Source organism: Fusarium graminearum, chromosome 1 (genome assembly GCF_000240135.3).
Source record: "Fusarium graminearum PH-1 chromosome 1, whole genome shotgun sequence".
NCBI lineage: Eukaryota > Fungi > Ascomycota > Sordariomycetes > Hypocreales > Nectriaceae > Fusarium > Fusarium graminearum.
The window spans coordinates 1197702-1214815 of NC_026474.1; the positions used below are offsets into that span (position 1 = coordinate 1197702).

The window sequence follows — 17114 nt, forward strand, 5'->3', positions numbered from 1 at the left end:
ATTTGTACAAGAGACAGACACTCAAATTCAGACTCATATTTCATGTTCTTGTAAAATCAGAGGTATCTAAATTCTGAATACTTTTTAGCCCAAGGCTTGGTATTAATAACTATCAAAAATCCCAATTAATTCCCAACAACCCTACTCTCGTCCAAAGTCCCACAACTTGACAAACAAGTTATCGGGCTCATCAGCACCCTCATTAGCGAAAAAGACCTTCTTGGGGATGTGGAATTCAGTAACAGGAGCCTTCTTGATCTCCTTTGCAATCTCGGCCTCGAGAAGCTGTCAGGGTAGTTAGCATCATTGTACGAGAGAATGGTCAATGGCGTGAGCCGGTAAAAACTTACAGTAGCATATGAGTGATCAAGGAAATCCTCAATGTTGTAAGACTGCTTGGTGAATTGCTCCGAAATGATCTTGGAGATTGTGGCAACATTAGGATGGTAATGCGACTGCAGTTGGACAAGCTCCCATAAACAACTGTCGATTGCTTCCGTGTGCATGGGGTCTGCCTCATTGGGAAGGAATGGGTCTTTGGCGCCTTGCTCGTCAATGTGCTTCTTGACCTCTGGGTCTTGGATCTCTCGGTGGATCATAAACGTGCATGTCGGGTGACGCTTAAGCAAGTTATAGATCCAGGGGGTGACGAAAACAATAGCTCCAGGAGGAGCGTTTAGTGAGAGGCGAGCAAGACGCTTAATGAAACTGGCTACCAGTGCCGCAGGAAGATGTGTAGAACCAAGGAAGGTGTCGAGAAGACGGAAGAACCGAGATCGATGCTTGGAGTGGAGGATGTCGCGATCCAGAAGAGAGTAAAGTTTGGCGTAGAATGAAGGGTAGTCAAGGTTGCGCTCCGAGATCAAGTAGAACACACCAGAAAGGGCCAGGAGAGAAGTCGAACCGCCTGCATCGTAGCAGTCTGTCAAGAAATCAGACAGAAGCTCAGGCTTTGTGAACCAAGGCGCAATCACTGTTGTGAAGATGTCGAGAATTTGCTTTCGTTGCCGCTGCTCCTTCTTATCCATGAGGGTCATCAGAGCAAGCCATGCCTCCTGGCCTTGCTTCTTGTGCTGGTTGACGTTGCGAAGATTGTGGGTCTTCTTCTTGGGCTTGGGAACATAAAAGTCCTCAAGCTGCTCGGCAGACTCAGGGACGCCGTCGAGAGCCGACAGCAGTGCAAAGCACCGGTCAAAAAGTCCTGGTGAAGGGTCACTTTCTTGTTCCTTCACGATATGCTTGACAGCATCCAATGTGTAGTAACGGATATCATCATACTGCTCCACATATTCTTCGACAAAAGCCTTCATCACCTCGGTGTTCTCACTCTCAATCAGGGAGAGGACGATATCTCTGAGGAAACTTCGAGGGAAAATGTAATCATCCTTTTCGTTGAAAGATGCGCCCTCAGCCTTGAGCGTTCTCATACACAAAGTCAGGGCCGTAGGTGCCAGCTCTTCGTCTCTTAGGATGGTAACTAGAGTCTTCTTGAACTCTCCAAACTGCTTCCTGAGCCAGCCCACAATAACTTGGTCTTTCTCTGAGAGACTCTTCTTGGTGGCTAGGGAGCCTTGCGCAAGTAACCGTAAGAAAATTCGGCACAGGGCGACAGTGGCCAGCATGCTTTCTGAGTCGCCATCCTTGAAACCATTGGCAGTAGTGAGAAGAACGGTAATATCGTTATAGTTTTTCCGCGACTCCAGGATGCCTTGCTCCATCAAGAGAATTTTGGCGTTGGGATCTTCGGATTCATCGCTTGATACTGATGAGCGTCGGCGCTTGGTGGGTTCCTCTTGGACAGAGGACCTCTTGCGCTTGGAGCGCTCAGAAACTATTTTTGACATGTTCAAATTTGAGATTTTGATTCAAAATGAGATCTTCGAAGTAGTCCTGTGAGTGCGAAGAGGGGTTTGTATCGCAATAAGCCAAAAATCTACAAACAAAGTAGATTATTTGAGACGATTAATGGTCAAAGAATTGATACTTCACTTATCTAAGTTATGAAAAGGGAAATCTTCAAAATCTTTAGACGTTGAAATTTTGACCAATCAACTCTGAGCAGCCGCCACACGGCTAAATCCCGGCGCTCCAGATCTTCTCGATCAATCAAGGTCACGTGTTTTGATCGTTGCCGAGCTAGCGCGATAAAACCTCAACCTCACTTCCAGCTCTCCGATCAACGACAAGCCCCCGATACCCCCATCACGAACTATCCCACAATGGCGTCACGCTTGGCACGAAGCGCCGTCGGTACGTCGAGAAACCTCGAATTCCTCGATTCGAAGCCAATTCGACCCCAATTGGCGAGCCTTTGACCCCTACTGACACCCGATACGTAGGCGCTCCCCTCCTCCGACCCGTCCTCGCCCGCCGAGCTGCCCCTGCCTTCTCCGTTGCCGCTGCGCGATACAACAGCAATGTTCCCGCCGAGGACCCCAAGAAGAAGGCTCAGAGCATCATCGACGCTCTCCCCGGCAACAGCCTCCTCAGCAAGAGCGCCATTCTTAGCTCCGCCGCCGCTCTGTCCGTCTACGCCATCTCTAGCGAGTACTACGTCATGAACGAGGAGACCATCATCGCCATCTCCCTTCTTTCCGTCTGGGGTGCTCTGATCAAGTACGGTGGCCCTGCCTACAAGGAGTGGGCTGAGGCGCAGAACAACAAGATCAAGAACATCCTCAACAGCGCCCGTGCCGACCACACCGAGGCTGTCAAGGGCCGTATTGAGGACGTTAAGCAGATGGGCAGCGTTGTTGAGATCACCAAGAACCTGTTCCAGGTTTCCAAGGTAAATTTTAAGTGATGGTTGGATATAAAAAAGGGTTATGACTGATTACGGTCGTTTTTGTAGGAGACTGCCAAGCTTGAGTCTGAGGCTTTCGAGCTCGAGCAAAAGACTGCTCTGGCTGCTGAGGCCAAGGCCGTCCTTGAGTCCTGGGTCAGATACGAGGGCCAGGTTAAGCAGCGCCAGCAGAAGGAGCTCGCTCAGTCCATTATCGCCAAGGTCCAGAAGGAGCTCGAGAACCCCAAGGTCCTCCAGCAGATCCTCCAGCAGAGCGTCGCTGACGTCGAGAGTACGTGCCACCGATCGAGGCCAAAACCACTGACATGACTAACACAATTTTGCAGAGATCGTTGCCTCCAAGGCCCAATAGATAATTACACGCCGCTAGAGTCTCGATCACCGGATTCCACGGTTTTTCTTTGTACCCCCCTTGTGCCATAACAACACCTGTGCATTAGCCGAATAAATCAAGACCCTAGTTACTTCACTGCAGGATAGCTTTTGTCTGTGAGATTTTCGAGATTTCGAGATTTGGGCCCATTGTGTTCAAATGGGTTTATCGGAGCTGTAAATTGCTCGTCGGGAAAGGTCGGGATCTCCGACATCGCCCATTCTCGGCGGATCGCAAAATAACAAAAAACACATCTTCAACACAACGACGTCAGTTTTCATGTTCAAATGACTTGAGTGATTATTGCATGCTGTCACTCAATGAAACGGCTCATATGCATTGAGCTATACTAGCTACCAACTTTTTGCTTGCTGAATTTTTCGATATCCCTGCATGTCAATCATGGCTTATCTTATTTAGACTTGTGTCTGCTAGAAAATTCTCGTGCATTTGTTTGTACACGAATGAAATAATCGTACATTTGAATCAACTGAAAATCAACGCCTTCCCTCCCCAGAGCATCTGTTCCATTGCTCCACTAACCCATTACCCAAGATAGTCTCCATCTATAAACTAATAGGAATTGGTGATTGTGGAATACAACAAGAGTGAGTACTCAGAAAACATTAAAAGTCAATATTAGTAAAGGGGCCTTGATTCTTCCCATTTCTTCACTTCGGGCGTGACCTTGGACGCATCAGGAGAGTCTGTATGCAAACCGGGACCAAGGGATACCCGACCACCTCTTCGCCTTCTCGCCCCCTCGCCAGCGACAGGGCCAATCCATTCCCAAGCACGGCCAACCTCGCCGCTTCTCCCTTCGCGCTGGCTGGTTCGAACATTGCTGTTTTGCTCAACTACAGCTCGGACTCGTTGCCAGATGCGTTCTCGTTCTGACAATGAGTGGATATTTCGGAGAACATCATCTCTCAAGTTTGGCAAAAACAGCCAAGGATCGTCAATGCCCTCTTCGCCAAGCTCCTTCTGGTTGGCGAGTCTTTCTAAGACGATGTCGACCAGAGCAGGAACCTGGGCCTTTGTAGCTACATGCTTTCGGTACCGGGCCCGCATGTAGAAGATACCCAAGATGGCGGAGATTAAAAGTCCAATTGTGAGTCGATATCTCGCCAGGCTGAGTCGGAGCGACCGCTTGAGCGCGCAGGTGAGCGGAAGGCGAGCGAGAGACGTGGACGATAGCTGTCGATCTGGAAGATCGGAGGAATCGGACGATCTGTAGGGTCGACAGTGGATCTGGTTAGTTATGGTCAGAAACAGTTGAAGCAATAAAAGGTTGTCGCCGGTTTGGTTTGTGGAGTATTCAAGTGGAAATGACTTACGGCTCTGTCCCGATGATCTCAACCTCCTCCCTAGTCGCAACCTCGCCAATGGCTTCAGCCCAAAGCTCATCGAATTCCTCCTCGGTGAGTCTCTGAGAGCGCTTGCGGCTGACAGTCTCCTTAAGTTCGTGTTCGGCAATGGCAGGGGAGTCTTGCTTTTGACCATCCTCGGCAATAAGCTCTCCGCACTCATATTGGGCTCGTCGTTCTCTGAGTTCTTCAATGGCTTTGTCAGCTACAGCCTTGACGCGTCTTGCCTTCTCGCCATCTGGCTCACATGTGGGTGGGACAGGAACCAGACCACCAAGAGACAAAGGATGTGGCTTGAGGAGGAAGCCATGCTCACAGCGAACTGAGTAGTCTTCATAGCAGTAGGCGTGGGAAGGACAAGGCTCGCACTGAGGCTCGACGAAAGGCAAAAGAGCTTCTGGAATAGGGACATCCGGTGAGATAAGCGATTTTGCCTCTCCACCAACCTCGCAGTAACCCACGGCTATCTTCTCCTGTCGATACCAGGCAAGATATGCGCCGAAAAGAGACAGGAAAAGGACCAGGAGAGGAGCCTTGAAGCCACCTTTTCGTGAAACTTGGCCCACAGGTTTACGTGGCTCGACAGCCATCTCACCTCGGCTTGCGGCTTCCTCGAGCTCCAGCTGTTCGTTGGGCGTAAATTCTTCACCAGCCTCAACAATGTCGGGGGTTGGCTGACGGTAAACAGGGGTCTGAGGTTCGTGAACCTGCTGATAGTCATCATTGTAGATGCTTGTTCGAAGTCGCGACGATGACTTGGCACTCCTGATAGAATCTCTATCAGCTGTGCGCCGGCGGTTGGTGGGTGTTTTGTGCTGAGCCGGGGAACTTCCACTTTGGAAAGGGTTGTCGTATGTGAAAACACTTTCTTCATGGTCGGGTAATATGGTTTCCTCTTCTTCCTCTTCCTCCTCCTCCTCCTCTTCAGATGATTCTTGCTTAATCTGCGGTGTTATCTCCCTTCGGGGTTGGCGTACGGAGCGAGGCGCCTCATAATAATCGGGCTCGTCAGTATGTGAAAGCGCGCGGCTCACTGATCGGGTGCTGCGCTTTGTGGGGCTTCGAGGCGCAGGAGTCGCGAGAACATCATGCTCAGTCTTAATGCGGCTTGATGTCTTGCGAGGAGACTTTGATCGCTTCTTGATTGTTGAGGGAGGGGCCAGGTCATAATCGTCCCAAGTGCCGTTATCTTCAGCACTGCCAGCGTTGACGATGCCCATACTGGACCTTTTAGCGCGCGCACGTTGGGCTCGGAGCTTGGGGGCGAGAGGCAGAATATGTTGCTCTACTAGCTCAACAAGTTGGGACTTTTTTGCTGTAGCGGGATACTCGACGTTGTGTGTAACAAGAATTGATCGAAGGCGAGGTACGGTGACAGAGCGCGGGTCAAAACCCTCTTCGAGATAATCATCGATATCGGCCATGGTGTCTGACTTGGCTTAACGGGAAGAAGAATAAGCGTAGAAAGTAAGGAGCATGGATGAGGATGATAAAGTTTAGTGATATGTAGGCCGCAGCTTAGGAGACCGTCCACGTTTTGTAGGTCCGATCTTCAAACCTGAGGTGGGAAGGGTTTCAAAAGAACAACAAAGGAGTGCAGGCAACCACTCTTGAGTTTGCTAAGTCGGCTGAGAAGGCTGTCGCCACAAAGGATACAATAAAATGTCCTTTTTCACAAAGAGACTGAAAAATAGGCAGAAAAACTGCAGTGGTGGGGTGATGGATCGTGAAAGAACTGGTGGTCGCTGGATTGACAAGCGAATTGTTGATGACGGGCGCGGGTGAGACCCTTGACGCAATGACAATTGATAGCGCGGTTGTCTGTGGCAACTCAAATCAGGTTCGCGACCACCCTGTTCACTTGACCCGCTCGAGTTGTCGTTGGATCATTGCACCGCCACATGCCTGCGCCACACCATGCCACTTGGGTCGTTGAGTTATCGAACGTTTGAGGGACGATTTGCTGAAAGAGATATGTAGCTTCAGGTCATGTCTTTTGCTGGATTGTAAGTCCTGCTGTGATTGTCGCAACTCAATTCCTCGGAAATAGGAAACATCGGCCCCAAGGAACAATGTTGGCTCGTCGATCAGCTCTAGTCCAGCCGGGCTTTGTCTGTCGAACATGTGCTCGTCAATATCAGTCTCAACTTCGGCGGGCTTCAACTTCCACACAGGACAATATTTATGATGTCGTATGTGTTGGTGGCGGACCAGCAGGTTTAAGTCTACTCACTGCTCTTCGTAAGTTCTTGAAACCCAGTTAATTGGCGTCTTTAACACTACTAGGTGCCAATCCTATAACTGCCGGTCTTCGAGTTGCCCTTATTGAAGCTCAAGATCTCTCCAAGATCTCCTCGTTCTCACTCCCCCCGACCCAATTCTCCAACAGATGCAGCTCTCTCACCCCTGCGTCGGCTCAGTATCTCGACAAGATCGGCGCATGGCGACATTTGCAACGTGATCGGGTCCAGGACTACCAGGAGATGCAAGTATGGGATGGAGTCACTGGTGCCCGAATTGAGTTCGACTGGCCACCCAGTACAACTGGAGATAAAACAATCGCCTATATGACAGAGAATCTCAATTTAACATCCGGACTACTCAAAAGATTGCACGAGCTTGGTGGAGTGGACATTTTCGATAAGACCAAGGTCGAGGGCATCGATCTAGGCAAGGAAACCGAGGACTTGGACTTGAGCGAATGGCCTGTTGTACAGCTCTCGAACGGCCAATCGCTGGCAGCACGTCTTCTTGTTGGAGCAGATGGAGCCAACAGTCCTGTGCGCACATTTGCCGGCATCAATAGCCGCGGCTGGGACTACGGTAGACACGGTGTTGTCGCAACTTTAGAGCTTGAAGGTGAGGGCTGGGGTGGTCAGTTCAACAAAATTGCCTACCAACGATTCTTGCCTACTGGACCTGTTGCAATGCTGCCCATGCCTGGCAAATATGCTACATTGGTCTGGTCTACTACTCCCGAGAAGGCCGCCCTTCTCAAGAGCCTTAGCCCCAAAAACTTCATTGCCATGGTCAATGCTGCTTTCCGGCTGAGCCCTGTCGATATCGGCTTTATGCACACTCAGCAGGACAGCCAGGCAGAAGAGCTATCATGGCGCCTACAGCACACAAGCTTCGATGCAGAGGCTCTTCCACAGACTGTCGTTGGTGTGCAGCAGGGCAGCATCGCATATTTCCCCCTGAAGCTGCGACATGCCGACACATATACCGGCGAACGTGTTGCACTTGTTGGAGATGCGGCCCATACTATTCATCCATTGGCAGGCCAAGGTTTAAACCAAGGCCAAGGAGATGCCCAGAGTCTGGTCAAGACCATCGAGTTTGCTGTCTCTCACGGCCAGGATCTTGGTGCCCAACTCTCTCTTGAGTCTTACAACAGTGAGCGGTACGCAGCCAACCACATCATTCTCAATGTATGTGATAAGCTTCACAAGCTTTACTCCGTCGAGAGTGGCCCCCTGGTGCCGCTGCGTTCGGTTGGTCTAAGAGCTGTCAATGCTCTCGGCCCCCTGAAGAACTTCTTTATGGAGCAGGCCTCTGGGACCGGCACAAAAATCTTGTAAAGTTACACATGTATACTCTTATCTTGTAACATTAGATCTGTACATAATCACACTGGGCGAAATTGGAGCCAAAAATGGAACTTAAGATGATTCATTGCTAAATTTCAACAAGCATCACCTCTGCATAGCTTCTCGCTCGGGCACACGACGTTTGTGGGAGTATTTACCGTGGTCTCCCTATCAGCTATGATTACAAACAAAAGGAACCCATTCTAATCTTCTTTCTTTTCCACAATGCTTTACCTATCGACCTCACCTGTAAAATGTTAACATGGTATACTACGAATTTCGCAAGAGAATAACTTACCGAACACCAGATCCATAGTACCAATGACCGCCACAGCATCAGCCAACAAGTGACCCTTGGAAACGTGATCAAATCCACCCAAGTGAGCGAAACCGGGAGCACGAATGTGGCATCGGTAAGGTCGCTCACTGCCGTCGGAAACGACGTAAACACCCATCTCACCCTTGGGGGCCTCGATAGCGGAGTAAGTCTCACCAGGAGGGACAGCGTAACCCTTGGTATAGAGAAGGAAGTGGTGGATAAGGGCCTCCATGTTCTCCTTCATGGCGGCTCGTGGGGGAGGAGAAACCTTGTAGTCCTCGACACGGACGGGGCCAGCGGGCATCTTGTTGAGACACTGGTGAATAATGCGGAGAGATTGGCGGAACTCCTCCATTCGGCAGAGGTATCGGTCGTAGCAATCACCGTTGGTTCCAACAGGGACATCGAACTCGACCTGGTCGTAGGCATCGTAAGGCTGGTTCTTGCGGACGTCGAAGGGAACTCCAGAACCTCGGAGCATGACACCAGTGAAGGAAAGGTTCAGAGCCTCGGCAGCAGGAACAACACCAACACCCCTCAATCGCTCGATCCAGATACGGTTATCGGTCAACATCTCCTCGGTCTCGTCGATTCGGTCGCCGAACTGGGTAGCCCACTGGTAGATATCGTCGAGAAGTCCAACGGGGATATCCTGGTGAACACCACCGGGTCGGACGTAGGCGGCGTGGAGACGAGCACCGGAAACACGCTCGTAGAATTCCTACACTTTGTCAGCCATCGCTATTGTCCAACTGACCACCGTCCACCTACCATGAGCTTCTCACGCTCCTCGAAACCCCACAGGAAAGGTGTCAAAGCACCAACATCCATAGCGTGTGAAAGAACGGACATCAGATGGTTGAGAATACGAGTGATCTCGCCAAACAGAGTTCGAATCCACTTGGCTCGCTCAGGAATCTCAACATTGAGCAGCTTCTCAACGGCCAGAGAGAAACACTGCTCGTTGGTCATCATGGAAACATAGTCAAGTCGGTCAAAGTAAGGCAGGGCCTGGAGATATGTCTTGTACTCGATCAACTTCTCAGTACCTCGGTGGAGCAGACCGACATGGGGGTCGGCTCGGACGATTTCTTCACCATTGAGCTCGAGAATCAGACGCAATACACCGTGGGCGGCGGGATGCTGGGGACCAAAGTTGACAGTGTAGTGTCGAACCTTTCGGTCTGAAACCGAGTTCTCGCGCGACTTTCGGGTTCCGGGGGTATGGGGCTTGGACAGGCCGTAGGAGTCCTGAGCGGAGGAGAAGTCTTCGTCAACGGGCACAAGTCTGGTACCAACGGTCTCGACAGGAGCGGCGTTCCTTCGCAGGCAAGTCGTCGAAAAAGGGCGAGCGGCGAATGTTGCTGGCCGCATGCACAGGCTCTTGACGCCTCGGCTGGCGAGTCGGAGAGTGGCCATTGTGTAGTGTGAGCAGGGAGGGAGCGGCCGTAAGTGCGACAGGGTATGTAGAGTCTCCCAAGAGGGCCTCTGGCTCGAGGTCAATGGCAAGTTGATGGAGGGGAATTCGCCTTCGTGATAGTGGCCGTCATCTCCCGCGGTCCGGGGATCGTTGAAACCTGGGAGCTTTGCTCTTGGTGGAGGGTCGGACTATTATTGTTGCGACCAAGAGAGCCAATCAAAGCTCGACCATTACTCGTTGATTTTTATACTATCAAGTGGCATATCGCTACGATTGCATCACATAAATCTACCCAAAGGTGCTAATGATGGTGAAATGTCTACCGAATTCAAAAATGAAAACAGTTTTTTTTATATGGCTTCACTACTTGTGTTTTTCTGTCAATTACAATATCCTTTAATGTCTCGTCTTTGCGAATCTTGACTTTCAACAATATTGGACGCATTCGTTCCATTCTAAGTCCAAGTCGTCATCCATCTTCAAATTCGAGACTATAAAATCCTAAATTGCCACAAACTAAGTCCTTCTTCAGCTAATCAATGTAATTGAAACTCATTGTCTTGATTGGATATGCATATGAAGAAACCATTGGTTCTTTCTAAACAGAATTATAGGCCACGGCTAACTCTCATTCACATGTATATACACATGTGTATCGTCCATTGCACATAAATCAGAGCGGTTCTTTGTATTTCCAATAACGATAGGAGTACAATAAACACTAGTAGAATATTGCATCTCAAGGTGTATTTGGATCGTGATTAATAAGGTATATGTATTCAATGTCAAGTCTCATGAACCAATAGATATAACCCCTCCCTTGGTCATAATCGCCCTCAGATGGTTCACATAAACTGATACTGATCTGGTGCTTGATAGAAATATTAGATCAACCTTGGTGAATATCTATATAGGAGAGCACTAATACTTTCGTCTGGTCTTTCTCTAGTCCTTGTTTCTTGTGAGCCATCCATATCTCTATCTTGATTCGTTCTCATGCTCCAAGTCGCTTCTCAGAAATCCGAACTGAATTTCATCCAGGATCTCACCATTCTTGAAAATAGCACCTCGTCTTGCGCCTTCATGTGTGAATCCCATCTTCTTCAATATAGCCAAGCCCGCAACATTCCCTTCTTTAACCACAGCCTCAATTCTGTTCAACTCGGGCCACGTCTTGAAGCACCACCGTACGAATGCCTTTGCAGCCTCTGGCATGTAACCTTTGCCCCAAGCCGGCTCAGCCAGCCAGTAGCCAATCTCCCACGTACGAAAGTACATATCGTTTTTAGGCACTGCGCCTATGGCTCCGATAAAGAGGGGCTCCGCTGATGGGTTCTCGGTCGTGTTGGGTTTGAGAAAGAGGCCGTTGTGGTACGGATGAGATGTGCCGTCTGGCTTACAGGCCATGTTGGCGAGGAAGTTTTGAGCAACTGAAAGAGTATACGGTGATGGGAATGTGTTGCGCAAGTTGGCAGCAATGGCTTTATTGTTGGCTGCACTCGCCAGGACAGGCGCATCTGACATATGGTATCGACGTATGATGATACGTTCGGTTTCCACAAGTATAGTGCCCGGCTCTTCGCTGGGTGGTGATGGCGAGGTTAACTTGGTAGGTTCAGCCATGATGAGTGTTGTTTCCTGTTGACGATCTGTAGAATGTGTAGCAGACGTGAGAAATATATGCTCGCGGAGTCCAGCGTAGGATTTGAAAGTTACTTGGGTGATTCGGTGACTCACAATCACGACTGGCAAGGTGAGTCTTTATACGAGTACCTACACAATGCTTGACAAAAGTTCCTCGACGTAACTGGTATGGTTTGATAAGCGGTTTCACAGCTTACTACTTTGCTTACTGGGGGCCCGCTTCCATGAGAACTGAGTACTAATTCACTGAGACGGAAAAAGCTGGGAAGCAGACATGAGAATACAGCAGTCTATTGCAACGCACGTCCTGACTTATTAAGTTGAGTTGTATTTATTATGTTAACCATTATTGTATACTAGCTTGAATGCAGCCAAAACTCCCTCAGCCGAAACTGGAACAAGGTGTAGTTATCATCCATGATACTACCAGTAGCCAGTTGGTCGCCGCCAACCTGGGTACCCAACCGCAGTCATGATCGACCAAGCTCAACTAGAGCTATAGCCTGGTCACTCGCGGATAACCAAATCATCATCCGCCGTCCAGTTTGTAAGGAAGTCAAGTGGTGCAAGGCATAGTATACTCGCGGTACCACTGAAGTCTGTATTAGCTTCTTGGTTTCGTCTTCCCTGCGTTAATTCCCGCCATGCTAACCTCTACCAGTTCCCTCGATGATGCCGATTTCTATATTTCTTCTTCTCCCTCACTGCCTGACTGCAGGAGCATTAAGGTATACATTTCGACCGTAGTGGCCATTGTTTTTTGCAAACGCCTCGGCCACACTACATAGTGTAGGCCATTATGAACAAAGGGGAAGTAAGGGTAAAGACAATGCCTCGCCATCCTATCCCAACCCATTGGGAAAGAAAAAAACGCCTTGAACGCAAAAAGCCGAAAATGAACTTTTAATGAACCCCTCGCCATGCCTAAGATGCAACAAATGACAGCCCGCTTTATTGGCAAACAGTGCTTTTTTTTAAAGAAAGGGAAACGCATGATCACAAGACCATGCTGGGTGAATGACAAAAGAAAAATGGCTGTAGCCGTGAATTGATGAGTACGGAGTACCAGAAGTTGATTAGCTTCTCCGAGCGATATTGACACCTGGATTGACGAATGCTCTATGTGCGATGTCGCAGAACCGGCGAACCACGTTTGTTGTACCTCCTGACACTTGTGACTCGTCGTAGATAAACTTGGATGCAACCGCAAGCTTATTCTTGGGGTCAGTCTCGTCAACGTGCTGGGAAGCGTTGTTGCTATACGTAGAATCGAAGTGGGGTGAAAGTTCCCGAACAACAGCAATGGAGTAGAGGACATCGCGGTTCTCGCGACCATCGAGCAGGTAGCGCATTCTCGCAAGCATCTCCTCCCTCATCCTGACCGCAGGCTGACCAGTAGGATCGTCGCGCTTTCGTACAAACTCAGCCAGGCTATACCAGAAATCGAATTGTCGTGCGCGAGGATTGCCAGGATCACGCTGAGGTGGACAAAGAGGATTGTGGTCCATGTATTCTCCACACAGCAGGGCATCAACAACTCGAACGCGGTTTTTGGCCTCATTGGCATCGCTTTCAGCTGGCAGACCCGCATGAGGGACAACAGGAGTGTTGGTGGGGATGTCGTAGACTGATTGTGCAAGCTCCCATACTAGGCGCGTCTCAAGAATACCCGAATAAGCCATTTGCGAATGATCATTGACCCGGACAGCCTCCAGGGTTTTGAGAAAGTGTCCTAGTAGGTCCACCAAGCGAGGGTTGCGAGGAAGTGACATCTTTCCATTCTCCGTAAAAAAGTACCACGTCGATTCGAAGAAAGAACCAAGCCCAGGTGCGTACATCTCGTGGTAGACCTTGTTGATTTCCTTGAGCATTTCTTCAGTATGATGGCCAGCTTGGGGCGGCGGAACATGGCCCAAGAGTTTGATAATCTCATCGATACTCATTTTGTTGGCTGTCAAAAACACGCGTAAGCAGATGTTCTCAATAGCAGCGCAGCAAACGACGAACAAGGGTAAAATCAATAATAAGGGGCGCCACCTCTTAAGTTTTGGTTGTCAGCAAGAGGCCTTTGCTCAACCGCTCTGGAGCTTTCGGGATTGTGAAGGGCTGGGTCGATTGCGGCGGCCGAGTACTCGTATGTTGGCTCAGACTTGACGGGAGGAGAGGCTACGTTGGAGAAGCTGGAATCGTAGCTAAGCGAGTTGAGAGATGGGTTGGGGCTTGCAGTTGTTGCGTGAGCTGTAGCGTACGAGCTGGGAAGCATCGACGGCTGGCTTCCGTATGAGTTTGTAGGTCGAGCGGTGAGGACAGGGTTGGGCGCTATAGAAGAAGGAACACTCGAAGGCACGGAGCTTGGGATTGTAGGAGGAGTCCTCTGGCTTGGCGCCGGTTGGATGTTAGAAGGCTGACCGCCCGCTTGCTGCCGAAAGATAGGGTCGTAACCCAAACACTCGCGCTTTGACTTCTTGCAGTTATTGCAAGTCGGGTGTGTCTCGTCGCACTAAAAGAAGATGTTAGAGCTATGTTGGGCGGGGTACTTTGTATCTCCACTAGAAGAAATAGGCCAAGAATGGGAAGGGGGGTTGTGCAGTGCAGTTGTGAGGTGCCCAGTAGGCGCGACCAATAGTAAGCTTAATTGAGCTCTCAGAACTCCGAGAAACTTCAAGCTTTAAGTGTGGTTCATTTGCTGAGGCGACAGGCAAATTTGTACGCATGTGGTTGCAGATACAGAGAGGCATTACCAGGGAAATCAGGAGCTGCGCAGCACTACGTGAACCTGAGTCTTGCTCGCTTCGCTTGTAGCTTCTGCCAAACGAGAAATCTGCAGAAAGCCGCAAACATGATACACCATGTCGATCTTGGCGAACTACTTCCGGCTCTCTAGCTTTGGCGCGTACTTGCAGTCCCTTTCTCCCCACGCTTGTCCTCTCACAGCATCGTTTTCCATTGTGTACGTTGAAACCACAAGCCGCACGAGGGACGAAGAGTACGAAATCTCGGCTTACCTTGATTCGGCGTTTTCTACAAGTCAGACAACCTGTCTTTGTCCGACGTTTGATCTCCTACACTCTCAGTCAGCCCTGGTTCTTTTGTCATGCCTGCCATTGGCTAGGACTGCATTCGAAGATGTTCTTGTAAACATTTTTACACACCTTCTTTGGTCCCCTGTGGCCCATAAGCCGCGGATCATGTGGGATAGCGTAACGAGCCATAGGATCAGAAAGCCCGTAGCCTGGAGCCATGGGCATACCCTGATGCTGATAGTATGGTACACCGCCTGGCACTTGGGCCATGGGCATGCTCATCGGCATGCCCTGTGGACTCGACACAGAAGGTCCATGTGGGTTCTCGATTGTCCTCATACTAGGCAGGGACATGTTGCTACCGATAGGCATGGGATTGGGTCGGTACGCCTCGGCTGGTTGACTCGTCACCGCAGGATAAGAGCCATATTGAGCAGTTGTTACACCGACCGATGGCGCATAATGAGTCGAAGACCCCTGGTAGCTAACATGCTGCCCATGAGGCATTCCCGGATGTTGGTTAGACATTTCCGAATTAGACGCAGGTGTTGTTGAGGCAGCCTCGGAAGCCCTGCTGTCGCCGTTCTGTTGAGCGACCGCGGGCAGAGCGGTAGAGGCAGCAGGAGCTGAAGCTGGCTTAGAAGTCGGCGCAGAAGCAGAGACGGCGGGGAGTTCGGGCTCTGCGGGAACGGGTGCGGAGGTGGGAACAGTAGCAGTCGTCGAGGCAGTCGGGCGATCCGCAGCTGTGAACGGCACCGAGGCAATCGTGGTGATGGGCGGGAGAGTCGTGTCGGAAGGAGCTGAAGCTGTGTTGACGGATCTGGTGCTCGCGGCGTGAGTTATGGGAGCGGTGACAGATGCGACAATGGGAGCTAAAGAAGGAGAGTTCGATGTCTGAATAGAAGAAGCTGGAGGATTATTGGGAGAGTCGCCGTGACTCTGCCCATGGTCGTCTTGAGCCATGTTGTTTTTTAATTAGAAATTTTTATGGAGCCGCAAAGCGAAGTCAGGAAGACTGAGAGCCAGGGGGACGCGACCCTGGGTCGGTCACGGAGGAAGACGAGGTGCTGGCGCTGGGCAAGGAAGATCAAATCCAAAGCAACCGGGGCGTAGCAGGGGGAGAGAAAAAGGCGTGCAAGAGGGGCAGACTCCGGGACCAGGGGCCGCGACACGATGCGACGACGATGGAACTGTCACTGAGAGTAAGGCAAAGTCGCGATGGTGGACTGGGCCAAGACTGGCGAGCGACAGGTGACGCGCTGGCGCTGGAGCTGGAGCTCTGAACTGGAGCTCTGAGCTGGAGGAGCAGCAGGTATCGGAAAGTGAGTCGATGAAGCCCAGTCCAGGGGTCCAAGAGGCGGGATCGGTAGCGAGGTAGACTAGTAGAGGCAGAGCTCCAAGATCGGGGGCGAATAGCAAATAGAGTTGAGTCGTAATAACTGCACGGTGCTGTAGGATACGATCAATACACCCATCCCATCACAGCACAACACAGAACGGGACAGACAGAACAGCACAGCACAGCACAGCACAATAAACTGGATCGCCCCCTGTCTGGTTGCCGCGTTGTAGTAGTGGTGGTGGGAGTGGTGACCGTGGTGGTGGTGTTGGTGTTGGCCGTCCAGGTCCCAGTAAATTGAAAGTTCTAGTGGAGACGGGCCGGCGGGGGGCTTTGTAGGCTGCTTGCTGCCCATTCAAGTCTCCGCCGGTACGGGATGATCGATACTCGACAAACAAGCGCGACGCGAGCTTTGCCCAGTACAGACAGTAACAGAAACTTGTTGCAGGACTCTTGCAACAGGCGGACGGGTCGGTAGACGAAATGGAGGCGAGGCGGTTTGTAGGTAGGTACGTACTGGACTAAGCTCTAGAACAGTTGCCAGAAGGGTGCATACCTACCTCTAGGTAGCCTCTCTCTCCTCGTAGAGGCCACTAGCAAGCATGTGCTGGACTGGGATACCTTCTATATGAAGAACGTCTCTCGCTTAAATGAAAAGTGCTGTCCGTTTTGATGAGGCTTGAGATGTGAACAATTAAAGTCTGCTCTATTTTTGAAGGTTATAAGATTGTGTTGCTAGAATAGAATCATGGCTGCCTCTCAAGTCTCAAGGCCTACCTACTCTAACTTAGTTCCAACTCCTCCAAATTCTTTTTTAATCGGGTCCGGTCCGAGTGGTGTTCAGATGAATCAACCATCCACATGGAACTAGCCGCACGGAAGAACAGTAGCTCCCCGGCAACTAGTAGAGCCTCGTCTCGGGCCTACAAGTATGTGCATTAGCGGCACATCAGATAGACAGCACCTATTGAAGCAGCATAACCGAAGAGCCTTCAAAAGGTTTGTTTGAACAACATCCCACCTCATCTCATCTCGCTCCATGCATGCACGTATGCATGGCGCATGGGCAATGGCAGTTGGGGGATCTTGTTTAGATCTTACATACATATGATCATCAACCGTCAAAGCGGCTGCAACATATTGACGAGAATCTTTTTGCTTTTTTCCCTCTCTCCTTGACTCGCTTCGTTGGGTCCACCCAGTAATTGGCAATTCTGGAAGCCCTCTGGAAGCCAG

The 17114-nt window shown here is 50.4% G+C and overlaps 7 protein-coding genes across 7 annotated transcripts; 2 read left to right on the top strand and 5 right to left on the bottom strand.

Moving 5' to 3' along the window:
* Nucleotides 1-141: 141 nt before the first annotated feature.
* On the bottom strand, nt 142-1844 carry FGSG_00372 (uncharacterized protein; the record flags this gene model as incomplete). Its single annotated transcript, XM_011317732.1, has 2 exons — nt 142-285; nt 351-1844. The coding sequence occupies 2 exons, from the start codon at nt 1842-1844 to the stop codon at nt 142-144; spliced, it is 1638 nt and encodes a 545-aa protein (XP_011316034.1).
* A 328-nt stretch (nt 1845-2172) lies between these two features.
* Nucleotides 2173-3456, top strand: FGSG_00373 (ATP synthase subunit 4). Its single transcript, XM_011317733.1, has 4 exons — nt 2173-2250; nt 2340-2788; nt 2852-3074; nt 3130-3456. Exons 1-4 carry the CDS (start codon nt 2220-2222, stop codon nt 3153-3155), a joined length of 729 nt encoding a protein of 242 aa, XP_011316035.1. The 5' UTR covers nt 2173-2219; the 3' UTR covers nt 3156-3456.
* Nucleotides 3457-3815: 359 nt separating this feature from the next.
* Nucleotides 3816-5967, bottom strand: FGSG_00374 (uncharacterized protein; the record flags this gene model as incomplete). Its single annotated transcript, XM_011317734.1, has 2 exons — nt 3816-4407; nt 4514-5967. 2 exons carry the CDS (start codon nt 5965-5967, stop codon nt 3816-3818), a joined length of 2046 nt encoding a protein of 681 aa, XP_011316036.1.
* A 606-nt stretch (nt 5968-6573) lies between these two features.
* Nucleotides 6574-8228, top strand: FGSG_00375 (uncharacterized protein). Its single transcript, XM_011317735.1, has 2 exons — nt 6574-6784; nt 6830-8228. The coding sequence occupies exons 1-2, from the start codon at nt 6616-6618 to the stop codon at nt 8122-8124; spliced, it is 1464 nt and encodes a 487-aa protein (XP_011316037.1). The 5' UTR covers nt 6574-6615; the 3' UTR covers nt 8125-8228.
* Nucleotides 7212-9997, bottom strand: FGSG_00376 (NADH dehydrogenase iron-sulfur protein 2). The gene is made up of 3 exons (XM_011317736.1): nt 9224-9997; nt 8432-9173; nt 7212-8380 (listed from the first exon to the last, which is right to left on the bottom strand). The coding sequence occupies exons 1-3, from the start codon at nt 9869-9871 to the stop codon at nt 8364-8366; spliced, it is 1407 nt and encodes a 468-aa protein (XP_011316038.1). The 5' UTR covers nt 9872-9997; the 3' UTR covers nt 7212-8363.
* Nucleotides 9998-10850: 853 nt separating this feature from the next.
* On the bottom strand, nt 10851-11396 carry FGSG_00377 (uncharacterized protein; the record flags this gene model as incomplete). Its single annotated transcript, XM_011317737.1, has 1 exon — nt 10851-11396. The coding sequence occupies one exon, from the start codon at nt 11394-11396 to the stop codon at nt 10851-10853; it is 546 nt and encodes a 181-aa protein (XP_011316039.1).
* Nucleotides 11397-12592: 1196 nt separating this feature from the next.
* On the bottom strand, nt 12593-15502 carry FGSG_00378 (uncharacterized protein; the record flags this gene model as incomplete). Its single annotated transcript, XM_011317738.1, has 5 exons — nt 12593-13467; nt 13554-14016; nt 14258-14337; nt 14522-14537; nt 14669-15502. The coding sequence occupies 5 exons, from the start codon at nt 15500-15502 to the stop codon at nt 12593-12595; spliced, it is 2268 nt and encodes a 755-aa protein (XP_011316040.1).
* Nucleotides 15503-17114: the final 1612 nt, after the last annotated feature.

What these genes read in the sequence shown, in the direction of transcription:
- FGSG_00373 (XM_011317733.1), top strand. Translation starts at nt 2,220, where the DNA reads ATGGCGTCACGCTTGGCACGAAGCGCCGTCG. An exon ending in CTTGGCACGAAGCGCCGTCG is followed by an intron (nt 2,251 to 2,339) that starts GTACGTCGAGAA and finishes CCCGATACGTAG; the next exon opens with GCGCTCCCCTCCTCCGACCC. An exon ending in ACCTGTTCCAGGTTTCCAAG is followed by an intron (nt 2,789 to 2,851) that starts GTAAATTTTAAG and finishes TCGTTTTTGTAG; the next exon opens with GAGACTGCCAAGCTTGAGTC.
- FGSG_00375 (XM_011317735.1), top strand. Translation starts at nt 6,616, where the DNA reads ATGTTGGCTCGTCGATCAGCTCTAGTCCAGCCGGGCTTTGTCTGTCGA. An exon ending in AAGTCTACTCACTGCTCTTC is followed by an intron (nt 6,785 to 6,829) that starts GTAAGTTCTTGA and finishes TAACACTACTAG; the next exon opens with GTGCCAATCCTATAACTGCC.
- FGSG_00376 (XM_011317736.1), bottom strand. Translation starts at nt 9,871, where the DNA reads ATGGCCACTCTCCGACTCGCCAGCCGAGGCGTCAAGAGCCTGTGCATG. An exon ending in AGGAGCGTGAGAAGCTCATG is followed by an intron (nt 9,174 to 9,223) that starts GTAGGTGGACGG and finishes GACAAAGTGTAG; the next exon opens with GAATTCTACGAGCGTGTTTC.